Genomic DNA, 21,237 nt, shown 5'->3' with positions numbered 1-21,237 from the left:
ACCCCCTAGCAACAGGTATTTAGAGGTGAGTAAAACAAAAAACAAAATTCCCAATTATTATTTTTTTTAAGAATTTTAAAAAATTTATTTTTTGGTGGCAACACCACTTTAAGCTCTCTACCCCCTTTTTTCTGAGAGCTCCGACAAGCTTTATAAATTTTGCACTTTGAAGGGATGTAGAGAGGAGAAGATGCAGATAATCAGGTACGACTTTTTTAGGAGTCTTTAGTTAGTGTCTGCGTATCACCTGAGGCCAGTCACTTCACGGGGTATACGTAAAAATGTACAACCACTTTAAACCTGACGAAGGGGGTGATCTCTGGTGCCAAAAAAGCTTTGGCTCATTTATAAAGTCTTCTATTTGATCTGGCATTGGAATGAATTTGCATCTGGACTATTATCTAGTGGCAAGGTATTTGCCATCACTACTAGAACCATCCAACTACCTTGGTCACAAATAGTGCAGGTTTGGTTCAGACCAATTGCGAAAGAACTATGCAGTGTTTGCGTCCAAAGATGAACTCAGGTTTGGTCCAAACTTGGATTTCAAACTGAACACGGAAAAAAGCTGCCACTACCGCTCAATAAAATGCAGCCATGGCGATCCTCACCAGGTCAAGGAGATGTTCAAGATATCCTTGACCTGATATGGTCATCTTAGGTCAAGGAAATATTCAAGATATCCTTAACCTGATATGGCCACATGGTCATCTTAGGTCAATGACATCAACCTAAGATGACCATATCAGGTCAATGATATCAGCAACATCCCTAACCCTTTGTGTACATACACCTGCAGGATGAGGAATGCCCGGTTACAGTAGATTGGGCAGCAGTGGCAGCTTTTTTTCCCCGTGTTCAGTTCGAAATCCAAGTTTGGACCAAGCCCAAGTTCATCCCTAGATGCAAACACTGTAGTTTGAAACCCAGAACTTGGGGCTTGTTCACATTGTGAAGGTAAAAACAGTTGAGCCGTGGTTTTACTGTCCCCTAACTGCCAGGGCAGTGAGATGGGGTTGTACACGATGGGACAGCAGCAAAAATGATACCAAATGGCCATGCCACAACTGCCTTGCAACCACATGAAATGCATGCAGTTGTGGTTCAGTGGTGTGGGCTTCTCGGGGTTCAAACCAATGGTTAGGAGCCACCTATCAAACATCCTCCAAAAAGCGATACACTGCAAGATCACTTCTAAGAGGAATGGCAAGGGTCGCTGCAAGTGGGAATGAGCCCCTGAAGTGGAAAGCAAGTCAAAACCTAACTAAGCTTAACCCTTTCACGCCAACCGCCTCCCAGCCCTTTAAGAGTTCTAAAAGCCGGGAGGCAGACATTTGGGTCATGTAACCGCTGTGATTGGCTGTTACATGATCAGAAAAGCTCCCAATCACGTAAGTTACCCAAGTAAGCATTTGGAGCTTACCGATCCCCGCTGGCCACCGTGTTGGGAGGGCGCTTTCGGCAAGTGGTTTACGCTGCGTCGCATGTATGCGTATGGTTAAATCTACGCCCATCCCCATTCTGAGACTTTTCTATCTACCCTGTAAAAGGAAAGATGCCTATACTTACCCGTCCTGAAATGGATCTGTTCACATGACCGGCTTCAGTATAGAGGAGGGACACCCGACAACGGATGCCCCATAGTGAGCCTATTGGTGGGATCATCTCCCAAGCTCTGCAGCCATTGTTGGCATTCTCCCCTCAACACTGAAACCAGTGCTGGAAAGATCATGGGACCAGACCATACAAGAGCGACTTCAGAATAGGTAGCTTTCATGGGGTAGATAGAATAAGCTTAGAATGGGGGTGGGAGTAGATGCAAGTTAATTTTGACTTGCCTTCCAATTTAAAGATAGAACTCTACAACATCAATCAAAACCTCAAAAATATTAAATTTTCGGTGGCCTTTCCCTTGAATCATCTCAACCCCCCCAATCATCTCACCTTGTGACCTCCATAGAAGGCGATCTCTTCGGAGTTGGCAACAACTCTGGAGTGCATGTACCTCAGCTCTCCTTTCCTCCTGGCCTCCTCCGCCACCAGTTTCCCAAACTTCGGTGAGCAACCCCTCAGCACCTTGGCCGTGATGACTACCACCAGTCCAGCTATGGTGGACGGCCAGCCCGTGTTGGCTCCCTTGGACTTGGCTGTGCTCAGCAATGTGTAAGTGGTCACTATCACATCCAGCACCGGTTTGGTCAGGTTGGAATACAGATGGGCCACAGAGTTGGCAAAGGTCACCACATCCTCAGTCAGAGACTGGTCGGGGTTCCTCAGCCGCCCGTCCATGTTGCTGACCCTGTAATAAGTCTGGTTTCCAAAGTACAGCTGGTAAGCGTGGGCCACCAGGCGGCTACGGAACGCCAGGCTGAGCTGTCCCTCCAGGTACCTTATGGCGCTGTTGATGAACGTTGCCGGGAGGGCGATGAGTAGCCACTTCAACAGCTGGAACACAAAACTGGCCGGCCTTTTTTTTACGATGCACCGAGTCAACCGGCCGTCCAGCTTGGCCACGTAGACCGAGAGGAACGTCCTTGAGATGAGGGCGGCCGAGTGCAGCACCAGCAGCCCAAACTCCTTGCAGGCCAGCTTTGGGAAGAGAAGACGTAGGAGGCGGGCCAGTCTCCGGAAGAAGATTCGGTTCACCCCAGTCCGCTCGTAACCCGGCGCGGAGGCCGACGATGCTCCTTGACCATCGTGGAGTCCATTGGAGCCTTTATGCTTGTGTTGCTGGAGTAACAGGTGCCTCAGGACTGGATAAAGGCGGCGGGCTCCGTATGTGGCCAGAGCCACAACGGCCACCCGTTTGAGAACGGCGCCGCGGGTCACAGGGGACGGGCATACCTGGATCATGGCTGTAGCTCGATCGATATGGCTCTTCCACCTTCCCCAATAGATATCCAACTACAGCTTCACTTTAAAAGCAATATAGGGGTCCACCAACATGGCCATGGGGCCCCTAACAGCACTTCAAGGAGAGCCACCTGTACTCATGCGGCCCCTCACCAAATGGAGCACTTGGCTTGTAGTTATCTCAGCCCACAATAGTTTTCTTCTCCCCCTTAGAGCTCTCCAGGCACAGCTCAGGTGACCTGTCCCCAGCCGTCTTCCTACTGTCACTTCCCGTCTCTGTCCTCAAGACTCGCTGTCACTCTGCTTGGTAACGGTCAATCGGAGCCGGCGACTAGCACCACCCACCGTGCCGATGACAGCTGGAGGTGGCAACCTGAGAAGGGCGGAGACATGGAAAGCAGGAAGAGTTGGGCGGAGCCCCGGCGTCTTCTGAATAGGCTTTCTGCCAGTCGACATGGTGGCCTTTCTGGCTTCGCGGGGCTCCTCCCACTTCCGGCTCGCTAAAACTTTATAAAAAAAAACGTAAAGCTCGGAATATTATGAGCAACAGGTGACGTCATGAGTCTGTCAGCAGCCTCTGTATCCTCTGTTTTGGAGGAAGGGAGGGCTGTGCTGAAGACATGAACCTGGTTGTCTGTATAGTAAATAAAAAATAAAATGGACCTGTAAAAAAATAGTTTATGAAGAATAAAAAAGCACAATAAAACGTTCCTCATAAGGGGAAGTGTTATATATCCAATATCCTAATCCCCTGGAGGGCACCTAGCACTGTTTGTGCTGTGTGCCAGCACCCTACTTTCCCCTTGCACTCCATTTTTACTCATTGGTTGCTAGGATGCTTGCATAGCAACCAATGACACTGTATGGCCCATCCGCCTGCCTCCTAGCAACGGGTTGCACCTCATCCCTTTAACCACTTCGCATCCAGGCCAAGTCTGACACTTCGCTCCTACATGTAAAAATCATCATTTGTTTGCTAGAAAATGACGTAGAACTCCCAAACATTATATGAGTTTTTTTTTTTGTTTTTTTTAGCAAAGACCTTAGAGAATGCAATGGTGGTCGTTGCATCTTTTTATCTCACACAGTATTTGCACAGCAATTTTTCAAACGTTTTTTTTTTTTTTTTTAAACTGTTTTGTGCTTTAAAAAAAAAAAAAAAACAGTAAAGTTAGCCCAATTTGTTTGCATAATGTGAAAGATGAAGTTACGCCAAGTAAATTGCACACGCTCGTGGAACGGCGCCAAACTTCGCTACTTAAAAATCCCCATAGGTGACGATTTACATTTTTTTACTGGTTACCAGTTTTGAGCTACAGAGGAGGTCTGGGATTAAAATTATTGCTCTCGCTCTAACGTTCGCAGCGATACCTCACATGTGTGGTTTGAACACCGTTTTCATATGTGGGTGGGACTTACGTATCCGTTCGCTTCTGTATGCGAGCACATGGGGACAGGGGCGCTTTAAAAAATGTATTTTTTTTATTGTTAATTATATTTTCTTTTTTTTTCTTTTGATACTTTTTTATTGTTAATTTTACTTAATAATTTTTATTTTGACACTTTTTAAAAAAAATAAAAAATGTTTTGATCACTTTTATTCCTATTACAAAGAATGCAAACATACCTTGTAATAGGAATATGGCATAACAAATCCTCTTTACAGGGAGATATGGGGTCAAGACATATGGCTTAAAAAAAAATGGCGCCGCCTCGGCTGGGAACATAGTTGCCAACTGTCCCGAATTTCCCGGGACATTCCCGGGATTAGGACCCTTGTCCCAAATTAATTTTGTCTCGGTAAATGTCCTGGGAAATTTCGGTTTGTCCCCGTTAATTTCGCCGCCGGCCGCCATTTTAAAGAAGACCAGAAGCTGGTCTATAGAGATGCTGCGGCGCCGCCCACCCCGGCTGCCAGTGTAATAGAAATAATGCGCTTCAATCATCCTGACACCATAACAATCATGGCGCCGGGATGATTGAAGTGCTAACACCAGGTATTTGGAGTATCTTTATCTGCTGATTGTCAAACTGGAAAACACATATTGCTATTGTGGTGTAGGATCGGGGCTGCTGTCTCTCCATCCCTCCCTCCCCCCCTTTCCCTCTCCATCCCTCCCTCCCCCCCCCCTCCCTCTCCATCCCTCCCTCCGACCTTTCCCTCTCCATCCCTCCCCCCCCCACTTTCCCTCTCCATTTCTCCCCCCCTTCCCTCTCCATCCCGCATTCATCTCAGACTCTAACCACACCCCTTCCAACCACGCCCATGTAAGCCCCGCCCACTATTAAACCGTAAACCACGCCCGCATTTCCCCTTTCCCTGTGCCACGCCTATAACATGCCCCGCCCCTTAATTATTATACAACTCCGCCTACTGCCAAAAAGGTGTCCCGATTTTTTTTTTTACAATGTTGCCAACTATGTGGGAAGCCAGGATCGTTTCTTTTTGGGGGGGATTTTAGGCTTCCCAGCCGAGGCGGCGCCATTTTTTTTAATGCAGAGGCCCGGCGTGACATCATAACATCGCGCCCAGCCTCCGACGATCATAGCCACTCCGGTGACCATCTGGTCCACTGGAAATCTCCTCTGGGTGGGTGAGTACCAATACTTCACAGTAACCATCCATCCTTACCATAATAATAAGCTTCTTCAGTATGATTGTTTGTTACTTGATTTATGTTACGACGACTGGTATAACGAGTTCTTATATTTGGCATTGTTATAATACCTCACACAACGTTGTATTCCCTTTGATCTTATAGTGCATATAATGTACTGTTGTATTATATAACCTCAATAAAAATCTATTGAAGGAAAGAAATCTCTATGGTCAACATCAAGGGGCCGGCAGATCCCGTCTCCGACTAACTGTGGAGAGTTAGTAGAAGCATCGGAGTGTGGTGGGAGGGGCGTCCCCTTTCGCCACCCGTAAGAACAATTAAGCGGCGGAACAGCCGCTATGATCGTTCTTATGGTGTAGGGCAGTGTTCCTCAACTCCAGTCCTCAAGGAACCCCAACAGGTCATGTTTTCAGGATTTTCCGCAGATGAAACGGCTGTGGTGATTACTAAGGCAGTGAACAGGGGCGTAACTATAGGGGGTGCAGCAGTTGCGACCGCAACCGGGCCCTGTGATGCAGGGGGCCCATGCAGCCCCCCTACATATGGCCGGCAGCAGCATAGGCAGCTAGGGGTACCAGTGCACCATGTACACGGGTGGCTGGAGGTGGAGGGTGACTAGCAGAGATCCATGCTCGACTATTGCACTGGCTGCTCTTTAGTTGTGCATTCCTCACATGACCTGTGTCCTCGGCCGGCTCCTCAGAGTACCCCTCTCCTGCTCCATGCATTGCCGCTCAGTCCGATGTCTGTTCTCCCCAGCCAGAGTCCCGCCCCCCCCCCCGAGTCCCCCTTCTCACCTGGGGGCAGTAACTTTATCTGCCCTGGAGAAAAGGACCTCATCTCTTCTAGGGATGGGGACCCCATCCTGCCTAGGGACAGTCCCCCAATGGGACACCTAAAAATAAAAAATAAATAATAAAAAAAAACTACTGATACCAGTGGTGGAACTACAGGGCTCACAAAGGTCATACCTGTGACCACGCCCTGGAGTTCCACCGCCGGACTCGGAGGGATGGGCCCTGGCTGGGGTTCAGGGGGGCCCTTCATGGTTTCTTGCATCGGGGCCCTGAAGGTTCTAGTTACGCCACTGGCAGTGAAACCGATCAAATCACCTGTGAAAAATCATGGACAGCCTGAAAACATGACCTGTTGTGGTACCTTGAGGACTGGAGTTTAGAAACACCGGTGTAGGGAATCGTCGGCTGAAAATGCCAATATCTGAATGATGCCTGTAGCCTCAGGCCTCTTTCACACGGGGCGGATCAGTAATGATCTCCTCTATGGGGATCGGATGAGCATGGACCGTGTGTCCGTGTTCATCCGATCCGCTCTGCAGACGGATAGAAAAATAGGATTTTCCTCCGTCTGCAGAATCGGACTGTTGCGGAGGCGGATCAGGTCAGAGCCAGGTCAGAGCCTGAGATTCTGTAGACACAGCTCTATATACAGTGCATGTGTCTGGTGTGTGCGGAAGGGGAGGAGGGAGGGGCTGACTCAGGCTTTGGGGGTTCCCTCTACAGTGAGGAGATTTTTCTGTCATCACCAACCTCATCTGGAGATATCGCCCAAATTGTCCCTCCGCTCCTCCCAGGACCTCCTGCTTTCTAGCTCCCTTGTTACCTCCTCTCATGCTTGCCTTCAAGACTTCTCCAGAGCCTCTCCCATCCTCTGGAACTCCCTGCCCCAGTCTGTCCGATCAGCCCCTACCCTAATCACCTTTAGGAGATCCCTGAAAACTCATTTATTCAGGGAAGCCTATCTCACACCCACCTGTCTCCGAGCCTCCCACATCAAATCATTCTCTGCAGCTATTACCTTTTGTACCACCCCCTGCCTTTAGAATGTAAGCTCTATGAGCAGGGCCCTCCTGTACCTTTTGTAATGTACTGTAATTGTGTTGCCTCCCCTATACATTGTAAAGCGCTGCGTAAACTGTTGGCGCTATATAAATCATGTATAATAATAAAAATTTCAGTAAATGCACTCTGTGACCCCGCCATAAGCCATAAATGTTGTCCGTGACTCCGTTGCGAAGACTTTTCTGTCGGTAAATGTGCTCTGTGACCCCACTGAGGAGACTTTTTTGTCAGTAAATTTTCTCTGTAACCTCTCTGAGGAGACTTTATAGGCCATAAATGTGGTCTGTGACCCCGCTGAGGGGACTTTTCTGTCAGTAAATGTGCTCTGTGACCCATCTGAGGATACTGTATAGAATACCTCCCAACATTTTGACATGGGAATGAGGAACACCTACTAACAAATGTATGTAGGCATAAGACACGCCCCCTACCACACCCCCTTAAAGGATAATTAACCCCAAAAAATTCAAATTTAAATTGCAGCTCCCCCCTCCTCACCCGATGCCACATTGCCCAGGGGGCAGCCGCCCCCTCCTGCCCACCCCTTGTCCCGGCCCTGCCGTGAGATCCCCATGGAGCTGGAAATAACTGTAGTAAGCATTGTTAGTACAGTGATTGTCGATAGCTTCAGGGTCCTGTGCCAAGAGGCTACCTGGCTGCTTACTAAACACTTGAAATTGCCCCGCTCAGTGTGGGTGTCAATCAAAGGACACTTAGCACCTTCTTAACTGCTGCCCACCGTCATATGATGGCCATCCAGAACGACCGCTCTCGTACGCCCGCGGGGGCGCGCATTGTGGCGGTTGGTGGTGTGGTGTCAGTCTGACACACCGCTACACCGATCTTGGTAAAGAGCCTCTGTTGGAGGCTCTTTACCACGTGATCAGGAGTGTCCAATCACAGTTGATCACGGTGTAAACAGGAAGAGCTGTTGATTGGTCTTTCCTCACTCGCGTCTGACAGACACGAGTAGAGGAGAGTCGATCGGCTGCTCCCCTGACAGGGAAGGTATGTGCTGATTGTTTATCAGTGCAGCCACCCTCAGATGCCCACCCAGGACCACCAGGATGATGCCAGGACCACCAAGGATGCCACCCTAGACCATCAGGGAAATGCCAATTGGTGCCCAGGCAGTGCCCATCCCCAATGTCTGCCAGTGTCATCAGTGATGCCTATCAATGCCATCTATCAGTGCTGCATATCAGTGCCCATTAGTACCACCTATCAGTGCCCATCAGTGCTGCCTATCAGTGCCACCCATAAGTACCCATCAGTGCAGCCTTTCATTGCCCATCAGTGTCACCTATAAGTACCCATCAGTGCCCACTAATGCCACCCATGAGTTCCCATCAGTGCCGCCTATCAATGCCCATCAGTGCTGAATATCAGTGCCACCCATCTAGTGCTGCCTATCAGTGCCCATCATCAGTGCCCATCAGTGCCACCTCATCGGTGCCGCCTTATCAGTGCCCTTCAGTGCCGCCTTATCAGTGCCCATCAGTGAAGGAGAAAACGTACTTATTTACAAAATTCTCTTAAAGAAACAAAAGAAAATTGTATTTTTTTCAAAATATTAGGTATTTTTTTAATTGGTTAAGCAAAAAATAAAAACCGCAGAGGTGATCAAATACCATCAAAAGAAAGCTATTTGTGGGAACAAAATGATAAAAATTATGTTGGGTACAGCGTCGTATGACCGTGCAATTGTCATTTAAACAGCGGCAACACATTCTCTAGTGTGGACAAGGTGGAAGTCGTGACATTTCTGTTGCAGGGGATGCCCAATTATGACTTATCTTAGTGCAGACTTCTGGGATGATCAGCGAGCCAATCACAGGAGCAGGAAATGACATGGGGGGGGGGGGGGGTTCTGTATAACATCTGTGTACAGAACACCTCCAGGTTGCCATATTGAATTTTGGAGAAAGTTAAGGCGCTGCAGATTGATACGGAAAGGTCGTAACAATTAACTAAAATACGAAGCATTGTGAAGCAATTTTATAGGCTAAATTATTATTTTTTATTTACGTTTTTTTTCCCCCATGAAAGTGGAGCTACCCTTTAACTTGGCATTTCAAGCAGAATGACATTATGGAAACCTCTATGTACGAGTCAGCGACAGTATCATTTTTTATTCCTTTGTTACCTGCACTTGTCATATATTAGAGCGCCATCTGGTGGTTGAATGGAATTCTTAGTTATGGAAATCTAAAGGTAAAGGAAAACAGTCTCAGCAGTCTTGGTCAGAAGACCAAACTATCTTGTGGGTTGCCAATGAGCTTAGCAAAAGACCAAGCTGGAATCTCCTTGGTCAAAAATCCAATGTTCATCCTGCAGAAGGGGTTCTTTACACATGCGGCTGGGTCAGGGGGTGGTAAAAACACGCGTTTGAGCTGTAGTTTTACTGCTCCAACCAACAGCTTTCCCTTGACCTGGTTGTAAATGAGCCCTTTTTTCTTTTATTTCCTTGTCACTTCCATGCAGAATGAACTTTTCCCATGATGGCCCAATCCTGAGATTTGCTTTTAGGGTGGCTTCTTTGCCTTTCAGGGTCTTCTGGAGCCACCCACTCACATGCTTTCCCAGGATTGGACTACAGGGCGGTGTATGCACACTGCCGGCACTGGCGCCAGTCCAAGCAGCAGACCCGCCTCCAGCCCCTTCTCCAATTAAAGTGGCGGCTTCAAATTTTATTGGAGGGGGGAATATATGCGTGCGATGGGACATGTAGTCCAGTGGAAATCTAATATGGAAGCTTTAGGTATGTGCCTTGCCTAGCAGGCAATTTGGAGTGCTAAAGGGAGGAGGATGCACTTGGAATTTTCCTTTAACCTTTTTGCTCCTCCCCAGAACTTTTGTTGCGCTCCCACCAATGGACCCTGCGTGGTTGGTAAAGGAGAAGACCAGAGAACAACCATTCGCTGATCTCTAGACATGTGCACTGCCGAAAAATTTGTTGGTTTTCGTTTCATTCGTTTTTTTTGTTCGTAAATTCGAAAATTCGGAATGCGAAAATTGCAAAATCCGAAAAATCTCAAATTCGAAAATAAGAAAGAAAAATCCAAAAGTTTGAAAGAACGAAAATCCGAAAATTCCAAATAATAACGAACTATTAAATTCTAGGTATTGGAATTTCCTTTCAAGTCTGGCTGTTAGTGAACGTAACGAGTACAAATTTATCCGAAGTTACGTATTATCTGAAATAACAAATGCCGCATCTAAACAAATGGAACAGATCGAATTAATAAATAATAATAAAAAAAGTTTTTATTATTATTATTGTTATTTATTATTATTAATTTGTTATGTTCCATTTGCCGTATGTCTGGGACCACCAGAGCCAAATGTCAGGGATCACCAGAGCCAAATGTCACAGACCACCTGAGCTGAATGTCAGGGACCACCAGAGCTGAATGTCAGGGACCACCAGAGCTGAATGTCAGGGACCACCAGAGCTGAATGTCAGGGACCACCAGAACTGAATGTCAGGGACCACTTGAGCCAAATGTCAGGGACCACCTGAGCCAAATGTCAGGGACCACCAGAGCCGAATGTCAGGAACCACCTGAGCCAAATGTCAGGGATCACCAGAGCTGAATGTCAGGGACCACCTGAGCCAAATGTCAGGGACCACCTGAGCCAAATGTCAGGGAACACCAGAGCCAAATGTCACAGACCACCTGAGCTGAATGTCAGGGACCAACAGAGCAGAATGTCAGGGACCACCAGAGCCGAATGCCAGGAACCACCTGAGCCAAATGTCAGGGATCACCAGAGCTTAATGTCAGGGACCACCTGAGCCAAATGTCAGGGACCACCTGAGCCAAATGTCAGGGAACACCAGAGCCAAATGTCACAGACCACCTGAGCTGAATGTCAGGGACCAACAGAGCAGAATGTCAGGGACCACCTGAGCTGAATGTCAGGGACCACCAGAGCCGAAAGTCAGGGACCACCAGAACTGAATGTCAGGGACCACTTGAGCCAAATGTCAGGGACCACCTGAGCTAAATGTCAGGGACCACCAGAGCCGAATGTCAGGGACCACCTGAGCCAAATGTCAGGGACCACCTGAGCCAAATGTCAGGGATCACCAGAGCAGAATGTCAGAGGCCACTTGTGCCAAATGTCAGGGACCACCAGAGCCGAATGTCAGGGACCGCCAGAGCTTAATGTCAGGGACCACCTGAACCAAATGTCAGGGATCATCAGAGCAGAATGTCAGGGACCACCTGAGCCAAATGTCAGGGACCATCTGAGCCAAATGTCAGGGATCACCAGAGCAAAATATCAGGGACCACCAGAGCAGAATGTCAGAGACCACCTGAGCCAAATGTCAGGGCTCACCAGAGCAAAATATCAGGGCTCACCAGAGCAGAATGTCAGGGACCACCTGAGACAAATGTCAGGGACCACCAGAGTCGAATGTCAGGGACCACCAGAGTCGAATGTCAGGGACCACCAGAGCAGAATGTCAGGAACCACTAGAGCTGTATGTCAGGGACCACCAGAGCCAAATGTCAGGAACCACCCTGTCCCTGTGTTTGCACGCAGAAGCCGAACGCATACGTAAGTCCCGCCCACATATGAAAACAGTGTCCAAACCACACATGTGAGGTATTGCCGCGAACGTTAGAGCGAGAGCAATAATTCTAGCCCTAGACCTCCTCTGTATCTCAGAACAGGTAACCAGTAAACATTTTTTAAAGCATCACCTATGGGGATGTTTAAGTAGCGAAGTTTGGCGCCATTCCACGAGCGTGTGTAATTTTGAAGCCTGACATGTTAGGTATCTATTTACTCGGTGTAACTTTCTCTTTCACATTATGCAAACAAATTGGGCTAATTTTACTGTTTTTTTTTTAAAGCACAAAACTGTTTTTTTTTCCAAAAAAAAAAAGCTTTTGAAAAATTGCTGTGCAAATACTGTGCGAGATAAAAAGATGCAACGACCGCCATTGTATTCTCTAAGGTCTTTGCTAAAAAAAAAAAACAAAAAAAAAAAAACTTATATGTTTGGGAGTTCTAGGTCATTTTCTAGCAAAAGAAATATATGATTTTTAACATGTAGCTGAGAAATGTCAGAATTGGCCTGGGGGTAAGGGATTAAATAGAGGATATGAGTCAGTATATGGAGGATAGAAGGGCAAAGTCTGCAGCAGATGGTGAAATATCTGGGAAATGCTAACATAAATAGTGTAAAGATTGTGTCACATACAGCTGCTATAAAGTCCGCTCATTTTACATTTGTCGCACACTGTCACATCCCCACTGATCAGCCTAGGGCGGCTTTGTGACCACGTGGGCTTAGTACACTCAGCGCTGTCCGCGGGCCAATAAAGTTTATTCAATCTGCGCTGCACGCCTCGGTTTGGCCGGTGCCAGCGGACCGGAAGCCGGAAGTGGAAGGGTGTGAGTAATCAGAGTCCAGTGTGCAGTGACAGATCTGGTGAATTGACGACAGGTGACTATGATGGGTTCTTTGTGGCTTCCACGTTGTTTGTTGCATTGTCTTTGTGCTTGCCGTATACAGCAGGTTTGGGGGTGTCTGTGTCTTAGGACTTTAGTCTCAACATGCTCTGACAGCCAGGGCTATGGCAGGAGTTGTGTTGAACAGGAATGTAAAACATTCCAGCTTAGTCCCCCCCCTTGATCCTGCCAGAACTGTAGTATCTTTGTCACTTCCTGTGAGTTGAGTCCTGGGGCGCTGCTGGGATTGTAATAGACCCCGGGGGCACCTCGAGGACAGTAATGTGTCGTTTTGCGATGGCGAGCGGTGGCTGTGGCTTGAATTGTGGCGACAGTGGGAAGGGGTATAAAAAGCCATGTTTAAATAAAGCCTAGGCCTCCTTGTACCCATTAAATAAGCTTTGATTGCTGTGTCACAAGCAAGGAGTCTGACAGACAGGCATAAACTGCAGCACAATGGTTTTTCAGCTGAAAAAGAACTTTATTATAATAGCCAGGGATGGCTTAGTAACCAGTAACTGCTGAGACAATGAACTGATTGTTCATTGAACACACTGGCAAAAAACACTGGGTGCGTCGGGGGGGCCCTAACACAGGGCGCGCCATGGTCAGGGCTGAGTTTAGGCTTACATATTGCAGGGTCCCGTGGGCGGGGCGCGTGTCCCCCCCGCGCAGGGTCCCGTGGTCGGGGCGCGTGTCCCCCCGTGCAGGGTCCTTGGGTCAGGGGCATAAAATGTGTAATGTGCAAAGAGTCAGGAATATATAAAACATGGAAAGCGGAGGTCAGGAGTACGTAACAAAGTAAGTGCAAGATTCAGGGTTAGGTAACGCACAGAGTGCTGGCCCAGTGCTAGGTAACACATGGGGTGCTGGGATCAGGAGTACATAATATAGTGCTGCAGTCACTGCCGAGTTTAGGAGTACATAATGCATAGAGTGCAGTGGTTAGGAGTACAGGAGTTAGTTGTGTAGCACACAGAATGTAGGGGTCAGGAGAGCAAAATTCCACCCGCAAGTACTCTCCCTTCTCATCAAAACTCCTCCCTCCTCCTCCGCTTCAAAAAGAATTCAGCATTAAACTGAATGCTTGAAATGCCATCTGCAAGCCAAAGTGAAGGGGATTCAAGCTGATTTTGAGGAGCTCTTGGGCAAGAGACCTGTAGATTCCTCTTCTGCTAATTTTTTCCCCACGTTTTAATGCAGGCTGCAGTGCCTGCTAGACTCACCCATTGACAGTAATAAAAGGGGGGGGGGGTGCACTACAACCACAAGCTGAATGCTCCTATTACTGAAAATTTAGTGCAGTTCCAGTCCTGTGGATTTCGGCTGCTGCAACAAGTGCCTGCTGATTAGTAATCTCCTGACTCACCCCCCGCCCACGTGTCATGTGGATAGAGTTACAATGCCACAACTAGTTTTAATCCTGCTTTCCTAAAAAAAAAAGAACAGCACACCTTAAAAGTTTATCTAAAGCCAAAACTATTTTTCGATATATGGCAGGAAACAGTTCAGCCTCTAAGTCTTTTTTTTTTTTTCTCATCTTTGCTTGAGAAAAAAATAAATAATCCTTTTGGAGTATAAGTGACTTTTATGTTCTAGTACTGGAAACTATTTGCATACATTTCTATTATCAGTGCTAAGATCAATGTCAGATATTCAGATACATGTTCTTTTCTGGGATCAGGTGGATTTTTATTGCATTAGAGATGTGCAATGTCTCTTCTGCAATAAGATTCACCTACCTGCCTGCTCCCTGCATGTGAGCTGAGCTGTACATGTAGGTTCTCTTTAATGAGACATCTGAGATCTATTAGACTGATGTCTCACCTGTCCCCCCCCCCCCCCTTCAATTGAAGCTAAAAGGTTTAGGAAATGCTGCCAAAAGAGAGAAATCAACATTGGGTGATGACAGAGCGGGGATCTCATTTGCAAGACAAATCTACCTGGCCTTGTGTGTCCCCCTCCTCTGCTTTGGTTAGTCTTTTTGCATGTGAGTGCAGTAGAATAACAATGGCCATTGTGGATGTTGTATTTGACGGCTCAGTCACTGCTGCCCATCTGTTTCACCTTTTTGATTGTCTGTTGCAGGTTCTAATCGGAGGAAAATGAGTCTTCAGTGGACGGCTGTAGCGACCTTCCTCTATGCAGAGGTGTTCCTGGTCCTTCTTCTCTGCATTCCCTTCATCTCCCCTACAAGGTACCCCGTTTCCACTGTGGGGTTAATTGATCAAAACTGGAGCAGACAGCATCTGGAACAGCTGTGCATGCTGACCAATCAACTTTTAACTTCATCTTGTTTGTTAACCTCTTCACGCTAGCCGTACGTGTATATGTGGCCTCTCAGCAAGTAGGCTTTAAAGTTTGTTATCCCCAAAAAAAAAAACAGATCCTGTTCCCTTAAAGCAGTGTTCCACCCAGAAATGTAACTTCCGCTGATCCTGTTCCTCCCCGGTCCTTCTCCGGTAATTTTTGGCACCTTTCGGGGGGGGGGGGGGGGGGAAGCAGATGACAGTCTAATCCAGATATTCGCTCCCACTTCCAGCAAAAGATTGCCGCAGTATCCGTGGTGATCCACACCATGTCTGGCCCCTCCTCCGTTCCCCCCCACTGTCTTCTTGGAGACCCACAGGTCCCAGAAGACAGCAGGGACCAGTCAGAACGTGCCGCACTATTCGTGCATGTGCAGTAGGGAAACAGGCTGTGAAGCCGCAAGGCTTCACTTCCTGATTCCCTTACTTAAGATGCCGGCACCTCCACCTGGAGCCGAGGGACGGGTAGGCTTCAGGTGAGGACATTGTGGGTGCCCTGGACAGGTAAGTGTCCTTATTTTAAAAGTCAGCAACTACAGTATTTGATTGTTGGCGCTCCTCTATCCTTGCTCTCTCCCTCCTACCTGGCTGACATCAGTGGGAGGGCTAGGCCCCGCCCACTACTGCTGTGAGCCGAAGAGAGGATAAGAATCGCTGAGCACCCGGAGTGGAGCTTATATCGGTACAGATTGGCAGATTTTTTACATCACACAAAGGGGCACGTTATAATGGTACAGAGGGTGTAAGGCAATTTATTAGAAGTGGGTTAACAACCACTTTAATGCTGAGCCGCCACATATATGCTGTCCTGTGTAAACAACTTGCCGTGCTGTGTAGGGATGAGCTCAGGTGTGTTCACACACCCCACGTGTAGAGCCTGCCAGGAAGTCAGCGCTGCGCTAATCACAGGCAGTGAGACATTTCCCGATCTCTACAGCCGCACATTGGGAAAATGTCTCACTGCCTGTGATTAGTGCAGCGCCATGCCGACTTCCTGGCGGGCTCTGCACGTGGAGTGTGCAAACACGCCGGAGCTCAACCTTAGTGCTGAGAGTGTGCTCCCATCACGGTAGCTGGAGGGGAATGGTGAGCTCCCGATTGGGAGCTTTCCGATCATGTGACTGCTGTCCAGCCAATCACAGCAGTCGCATGTAAATAATAAAGGTGATCAGCGCAAACTATATACCAAATATTACTACAAAGATGGAAAATCCTTGTTTGATATGTATTCTACTTCATAAAGTGCAATAAATCAATAATTATATCAATACTATTGGTGAATCCTAATGCAAATTGCTGCTGTGCATGCGATTATTTAGCTGTTGTGCAAAACTGCTACTGTGCAACCTACATAAATTTATTCACTGTGCATGCGATTATTTAGCTGCTGTGCAAAATACTACTGTGCAATGACCCGAATGCCCGCTTCCTGGCTTTTAGAACTTTTAACCAGTACAGAGCTTCCTGTTGCGGGCAAAGCACGGCTCTCACATGGATGTACATGAGGCCTTATAAATTATGGGTGGGTATAGCACCAACAATTTACGTACTGTGCATTCACATCAATCCCTTCCTTCAAGGAGCTTACAATCTAAGGTCCCTACCACACATACTAGGGACAATTTAGACAAAAGCCAATTAACCTACAAGCGTGTCTTTGGGGTGTGGCAGGAAACCCACACAAACTTGCAGCTAGGGTCCTGACCGAGATTTGAAGCAGGTACCCCAGCACTGCAAAAGCAGAAGTGCTAACCATTAAGCCGTGGTGCTGGCCTCTTGTGACTGTCCTTAGGCTAGGCTTGCTAAACAAGAGAAATCGATTTGATCACGCAAGCACAGGAAAAATGTGTAAACTCCTTGTAGGCAGTGTCCCTGCCGGGTATTATAAACTAGGGGACCCCAGTGCTGCCATGGCAGAGGTACTAAGCCACTGTGGTAGCCATTTCTGGCAGGCCTTATTGTACTAAACAAGAAAAATTAGCCTTTTCCACTCTAGGCCACTTTCACAAGGGGTGGACTCCGCCTGTGATCTGCTTGCCCAGCAGGGGATCTATCCACTGATCTCCCACTGAGCAGGCGGAAAACAGGTCCAGTCCGCTTATGCCTGGCAGACATGGACACAGCCTACTCTGCTCTATGGGTGGTCGGATGTTAATGGAACAGCTGTCTGTTTACACCCACTTGCCATCTGATCCTGCCAGATGGAAGGGAACGGATCCCCAGCCATTTGATTTTGCCGGACCAGATCGGAGGTAACGGTGCAAACATGACACAAGTCCGTTCAGCTGGCTACACATAGAGGAGAATATAAGGTCCAGTCGGGCCTGTCTAAAATAAAATGGACAGGCGGACCTGACCGGACCACCTGTGTGGAAGGGGCCTAAGAGTGAATGAGAGAGAATTTGCAGCACCTGTGGCTGTCTGAATAGCTGAACAGTACCTGCATCCATTACTGGAATGTTAACACGTCACTGCAGGGATTTGGCCCTAAGGCCCCATTTACATCTGGGCGTCCCAGATCGCGGGCAGAATAGCCGCGATCCAGGATGCCTAGATGATCCCAAATCGCGGGAAGCCCGTGTGATCCCCGACACTTCTCATGGTACCCCAAACGTGTTGCGATTTTGCTGCGATTGTCGCCTGACAAATCACGCTAAAAATCACGCAATTGTAGTCGCCTGACGCCCAAAAAAAATACAAGAACTTTTGGGCGACAGGCGTCCCACGATTTTCTGTTTGTGCCATTCGTTGGGGCGATAATCGCGACAAAATTGCGCTGCAATTAGGGTGCCATTGGAAGAGTGAATTTAGAAGAAATGGCCGCACACCAATTTAGATCAAAATAATTTTTATTTGGACATCCCAAAAACTACCAGAATCCGAATGCTGGGTAGATACGTTTCGCACACCTGCTAACAACTGCTACCCAGCATTCTGATTCCTGTAGTTTTTGGGATGTCCAAATAAAAAGTATTTTGATCTACATTGGTGTGATGCCATTTCTTCCTAATTCATTGTGTGTGGAGGTGAGCATCTACTGCATCGTTGGGCTTCCTGGTCTCGCCTGGAGCGGGAGGTGTGTCTTTTTCCATTGCCATTGGAAGAGACAAGGAGCGCATGGGGCATCTAGTAATTTTATTTATTTTTTTATTTTCGTGCTATTTGGATCGTGGGCAGAATGGTGTCATCCGGGACCCCTAGATGTGAACGGAGCCTAAAAGTACAGGGTGAATGCTTGAGTTATTGCAACATTTTTCAAATTTTTCCAGTAGGCATCCAGCCATCCTTTGACATCCACAGATTCTTTCAATCCCCTCGATTTCACAATTTTATATTTTGTAGGTAAAAGGTTTCCCGACACCAGATTGCATAGTGAACAGTGGGGCCCCTCCATGTGATGGTTGTGCAATTAGCACATTTCCTCTTTCTGAGTTGCGGCTTGTTGTGTCTGGCTGAGGTCTTTAATAATCAGAAGTAGGGGAGGCTTCTTGGCAGGAGTGTAATGTGATTATAAAGTTCAGCCAGTCAAGCGAAACCGTATTAACATTGTAGTCTGAAAGTCACACTCTGTTTTCCTGCAGAGAAGGGGAAGTTATATTTGGATTTCAGTTCTTGCTTACCTAGGGATTATGCAGGAAGGCGGATCCAAAACTTACAGCAGTTATAAAAGACAAATGATAAAAGTAAAAACATGAGCTGCAGTATTCTGCTAGTATAATAGCAAATGCTCCCATCACCCAGATTTGGTCTGCTCAGAGCCTACACATAGGGGGTCTAGTTTTGGAAAAGCTTTCCACTACTGGCGTTCGCTGGCGATTCTCGGGCTTATAATTTTTATCGGCGCACCTGAGAAACGATTCAACAGTGCGGCAAACTGATCAGAGATGAACAGCGTCCGGATCATCTCTGATCGCCTCTATGGTCTTGGAAGACTGGAGAGGCGGACAGACCAGATCATCTCTGATCGCCTCTATGGCCTTGGAAGACTGGAGCGATGTCCCTTCCAATCTGGCGTGGAAGCAAACAATTTACTTTTTTATTTTTTTTAGATTGTGGGTCTTTTTGCTCCCAGATCCCTGTATAAAGAGGGTTTGTCATCTTTCTATCTATTTCAAGGGAAAGTTCCCAAAAGACTGCATTTGCACAAATACCGTGTGAAAAAAATTACAGCAATCTCCATTTTAATCCCTAGACCCGGGGTAGGCAAACTTTTGAGCACAGTGTGCCGAAAAAATGTTTTCAAAGAAGTTGAGAATGCCGATTTTATAACCAAAAAATGTCAACTTCACACTCACAATCACGAAGGATTTTTTTATTAAGTAAATGCTGTAAACTACTTGCGTTAGTAGTGCCAAATGAACATCCTGCATTCTCAAGCCTCAGATCAGCTCCAATTCATGCACCTTCATACCTCAGATCACTGTACCCCCCCCCCCCCCGCCTCGTCTGCTCCGCCGCTGTGACCCCCTGAATAACCTTCTCATCTGTCCTGACACTGAACCCATCTTATTTGCCCACCACTGTAACCCCCTGCACATCTGCCCCACCAATACACCTCCTTTTACGTCTTCTCCACTGCTGTACCCTCTTTTCATCTATGATATGTGTGATATGCAGAGTGGTGAAAGGAAGCAGAGATGAGACACATCTACCTGTCCTGGCACACTCATCCTGCTCTTCCACCGGTCACATCCAGCCCACGTGCTTGTATGGGATGTCACATACAAGCATGTGGAATGGATGCGCAATGATGATCTCAGGTCAGGGGCATTTTCTGAAAACAGTGGGCCTGTGTGCAGGATCATAAGTTGGGCCCCCGCAGCTGAGAAAAAGTGTTTGGGTGTGATTTTCATTGCACTGAATACTGGCTTAAAGGGACACAGAGTGGCGGTATTCAGTAGTAAGTGATGCAAAGGTTGAGGAATAATTTCAACAAAGTCCCTAGAAGCTCAACAGTAATTCCACAAACTGTGACCTGATTGTAGTTCTCAATCACAGTGAGATAGATTCCCTTCTTTCTGAGATTGGTAGTGACAACCAAGCGAATCATCTTCCTCCAGATGGTGGGTGGGGCTAGCAGGACTGTGATTGGCTTTAGCAGTGGCCAATGACAGTCCTCCTCCTGGAAACAGGGATGCTTCCCCCCCCCCCCCCAACTCCAATCTCTTCCCAATTTCCGAACTTTCAAAATTCAGAAAATTTGAACATTCGAAATCTCGGAAATTGAAAAATTTGGAAATTTCATAATGAATGAATTTGTTAAAATTTAAACGAACTCGGAACTAAACAAATTGCACATGTCTACTAAGTATTACATAGCGTGCCATGTCCCTCTTTAAGATTTGTTTTCACCAATTACCTTTTGTATATTGTGCACATTCACCTGTATAGGAGGGGCTTGTGGAGATGGGGGGGGGGGGGGGGGGGGGGTTGCCCTGGCCACAGATGATTGGCCAGTACAGGCGATGGCTGTCTGGGCAGGCTCACACACATTCTGGTACCGACATACCAAAGCTCATCTCCGGCGGTCATACAACACAGCAAAGCCCCCTTACCATCCCTCTTATTGCAGTACAAGCCAATGGGTCAGTTCAGGTGGCTGATTCTTTCTTTCTTCTTCTTTTACAGGTGGCAGAAAATCTTCAAGTCTCGCTTGGTGAAACTCATAGTGGCGTACGGGAACACATTCTTTGTGGTCCTGATTGTGATCCTGTTATTGTTACTGTTAGGCAAGTACTGTGTTGCCAATTTTGTGGTAGCTCTCTGCTGATGAATCTGTTGAAAAAAATGTCCCTTTTTCTAGAGCTGCACGATTCTGGCTAAAATGAGAATCACGATTTTTGCTTAGAATAAAGATCACGATTCTTGCAATGTAACATTTTTCACATTCTACAAAAAATTGGGGAAACTTTTTTTACTAGAGGACCAGCCGCCGCAGTTATGCTATAGCAGGTTGGCTCTCCTGGGCAAATCGCTGTAGCTATACGTCGGCCGCTTTAAGATCACTAGGGGGCACAACGATGGCGCTGATGCATGTGCCCGGTGTCCACAATGTTATACTGCAGCAGGTTGGCTCTCCTGTGCTAATCGGCATAGCTATAAATCAACTGCTTTAAGATCACTAGG

The 21,237-nt window shown here is 47.3% G+C and overlaps 2 protein-coding genes across 2 annotated transcripts in view; one reads left to right on the top strand and one right to left on the bottom strand.

Moving 5' to 3' along the window:
* ABCD1 (ATP binding cassette subfamily D member 1) overlaps positions 1-3,230 on the bottom strand; it is a 97,542-nt gene extending 94,312 nt beyond the window's left edge. The window contains exon 1 of the mRNA XM_077478881.1: positions 1,945-3,230. Within this exon, the coding sequence (XP_077335007.1) occupies positions 1,945-2,853 (909 nt within the window). The 5' untranslated portion in view covers positions 2,854-3,230. The remainder of the gene's footprint in view (positions 1-1,944) is intronic.
* Positions 3,231-12,640: 9,410 nt separating this feature from the next.
* BCAP31 (B cell receptor associated protein 31) overlaps positions 12,641-21,237 on the top strand; it is a 72,855-nt gene continuing 64,258 nt past the window's right edge. Inside the window, exons 1-3 of the mRNA XM_077478879.1 lie at positions 12,641-12,797; positions 14,891-14,999; positions 20,740-20,840. Coding sequence (XP_077335005.1) covers positions 14,908-14,999; positions 20,740-20,840 — 193 coding nt within the window. The 5' untranslated portion in view covers positions 12,641-12,797; positions 14,891-14,907. The remainder of the gene's footprint in view (positions 12,798-14,890; positions 15,000-20,739; positions 20,841-21,237) is intronic.

Source organism: Lithobates pipiens, unplaced genomic scaffold (genome assembly GCF_037356315.1).
Source record: "Lithobates pipiens isolate NorthernLeopardFrog02 unplaced genomic scaffold, aLitPip1_a1.2 Scaffold_1, whole genome shotgun sequence".
NCBI classification, from domain to species: domain Eukaryota; kingdom Metazoa; phylum Chordata; class Amphibia; order Anura; family Ranidae; genus Lithobates; species Lithobates pipiens.
Note: the sequence above shows the minus strand (reverse complement) of the source record. Positions and strands in the feature narration are given on the sequence as shown.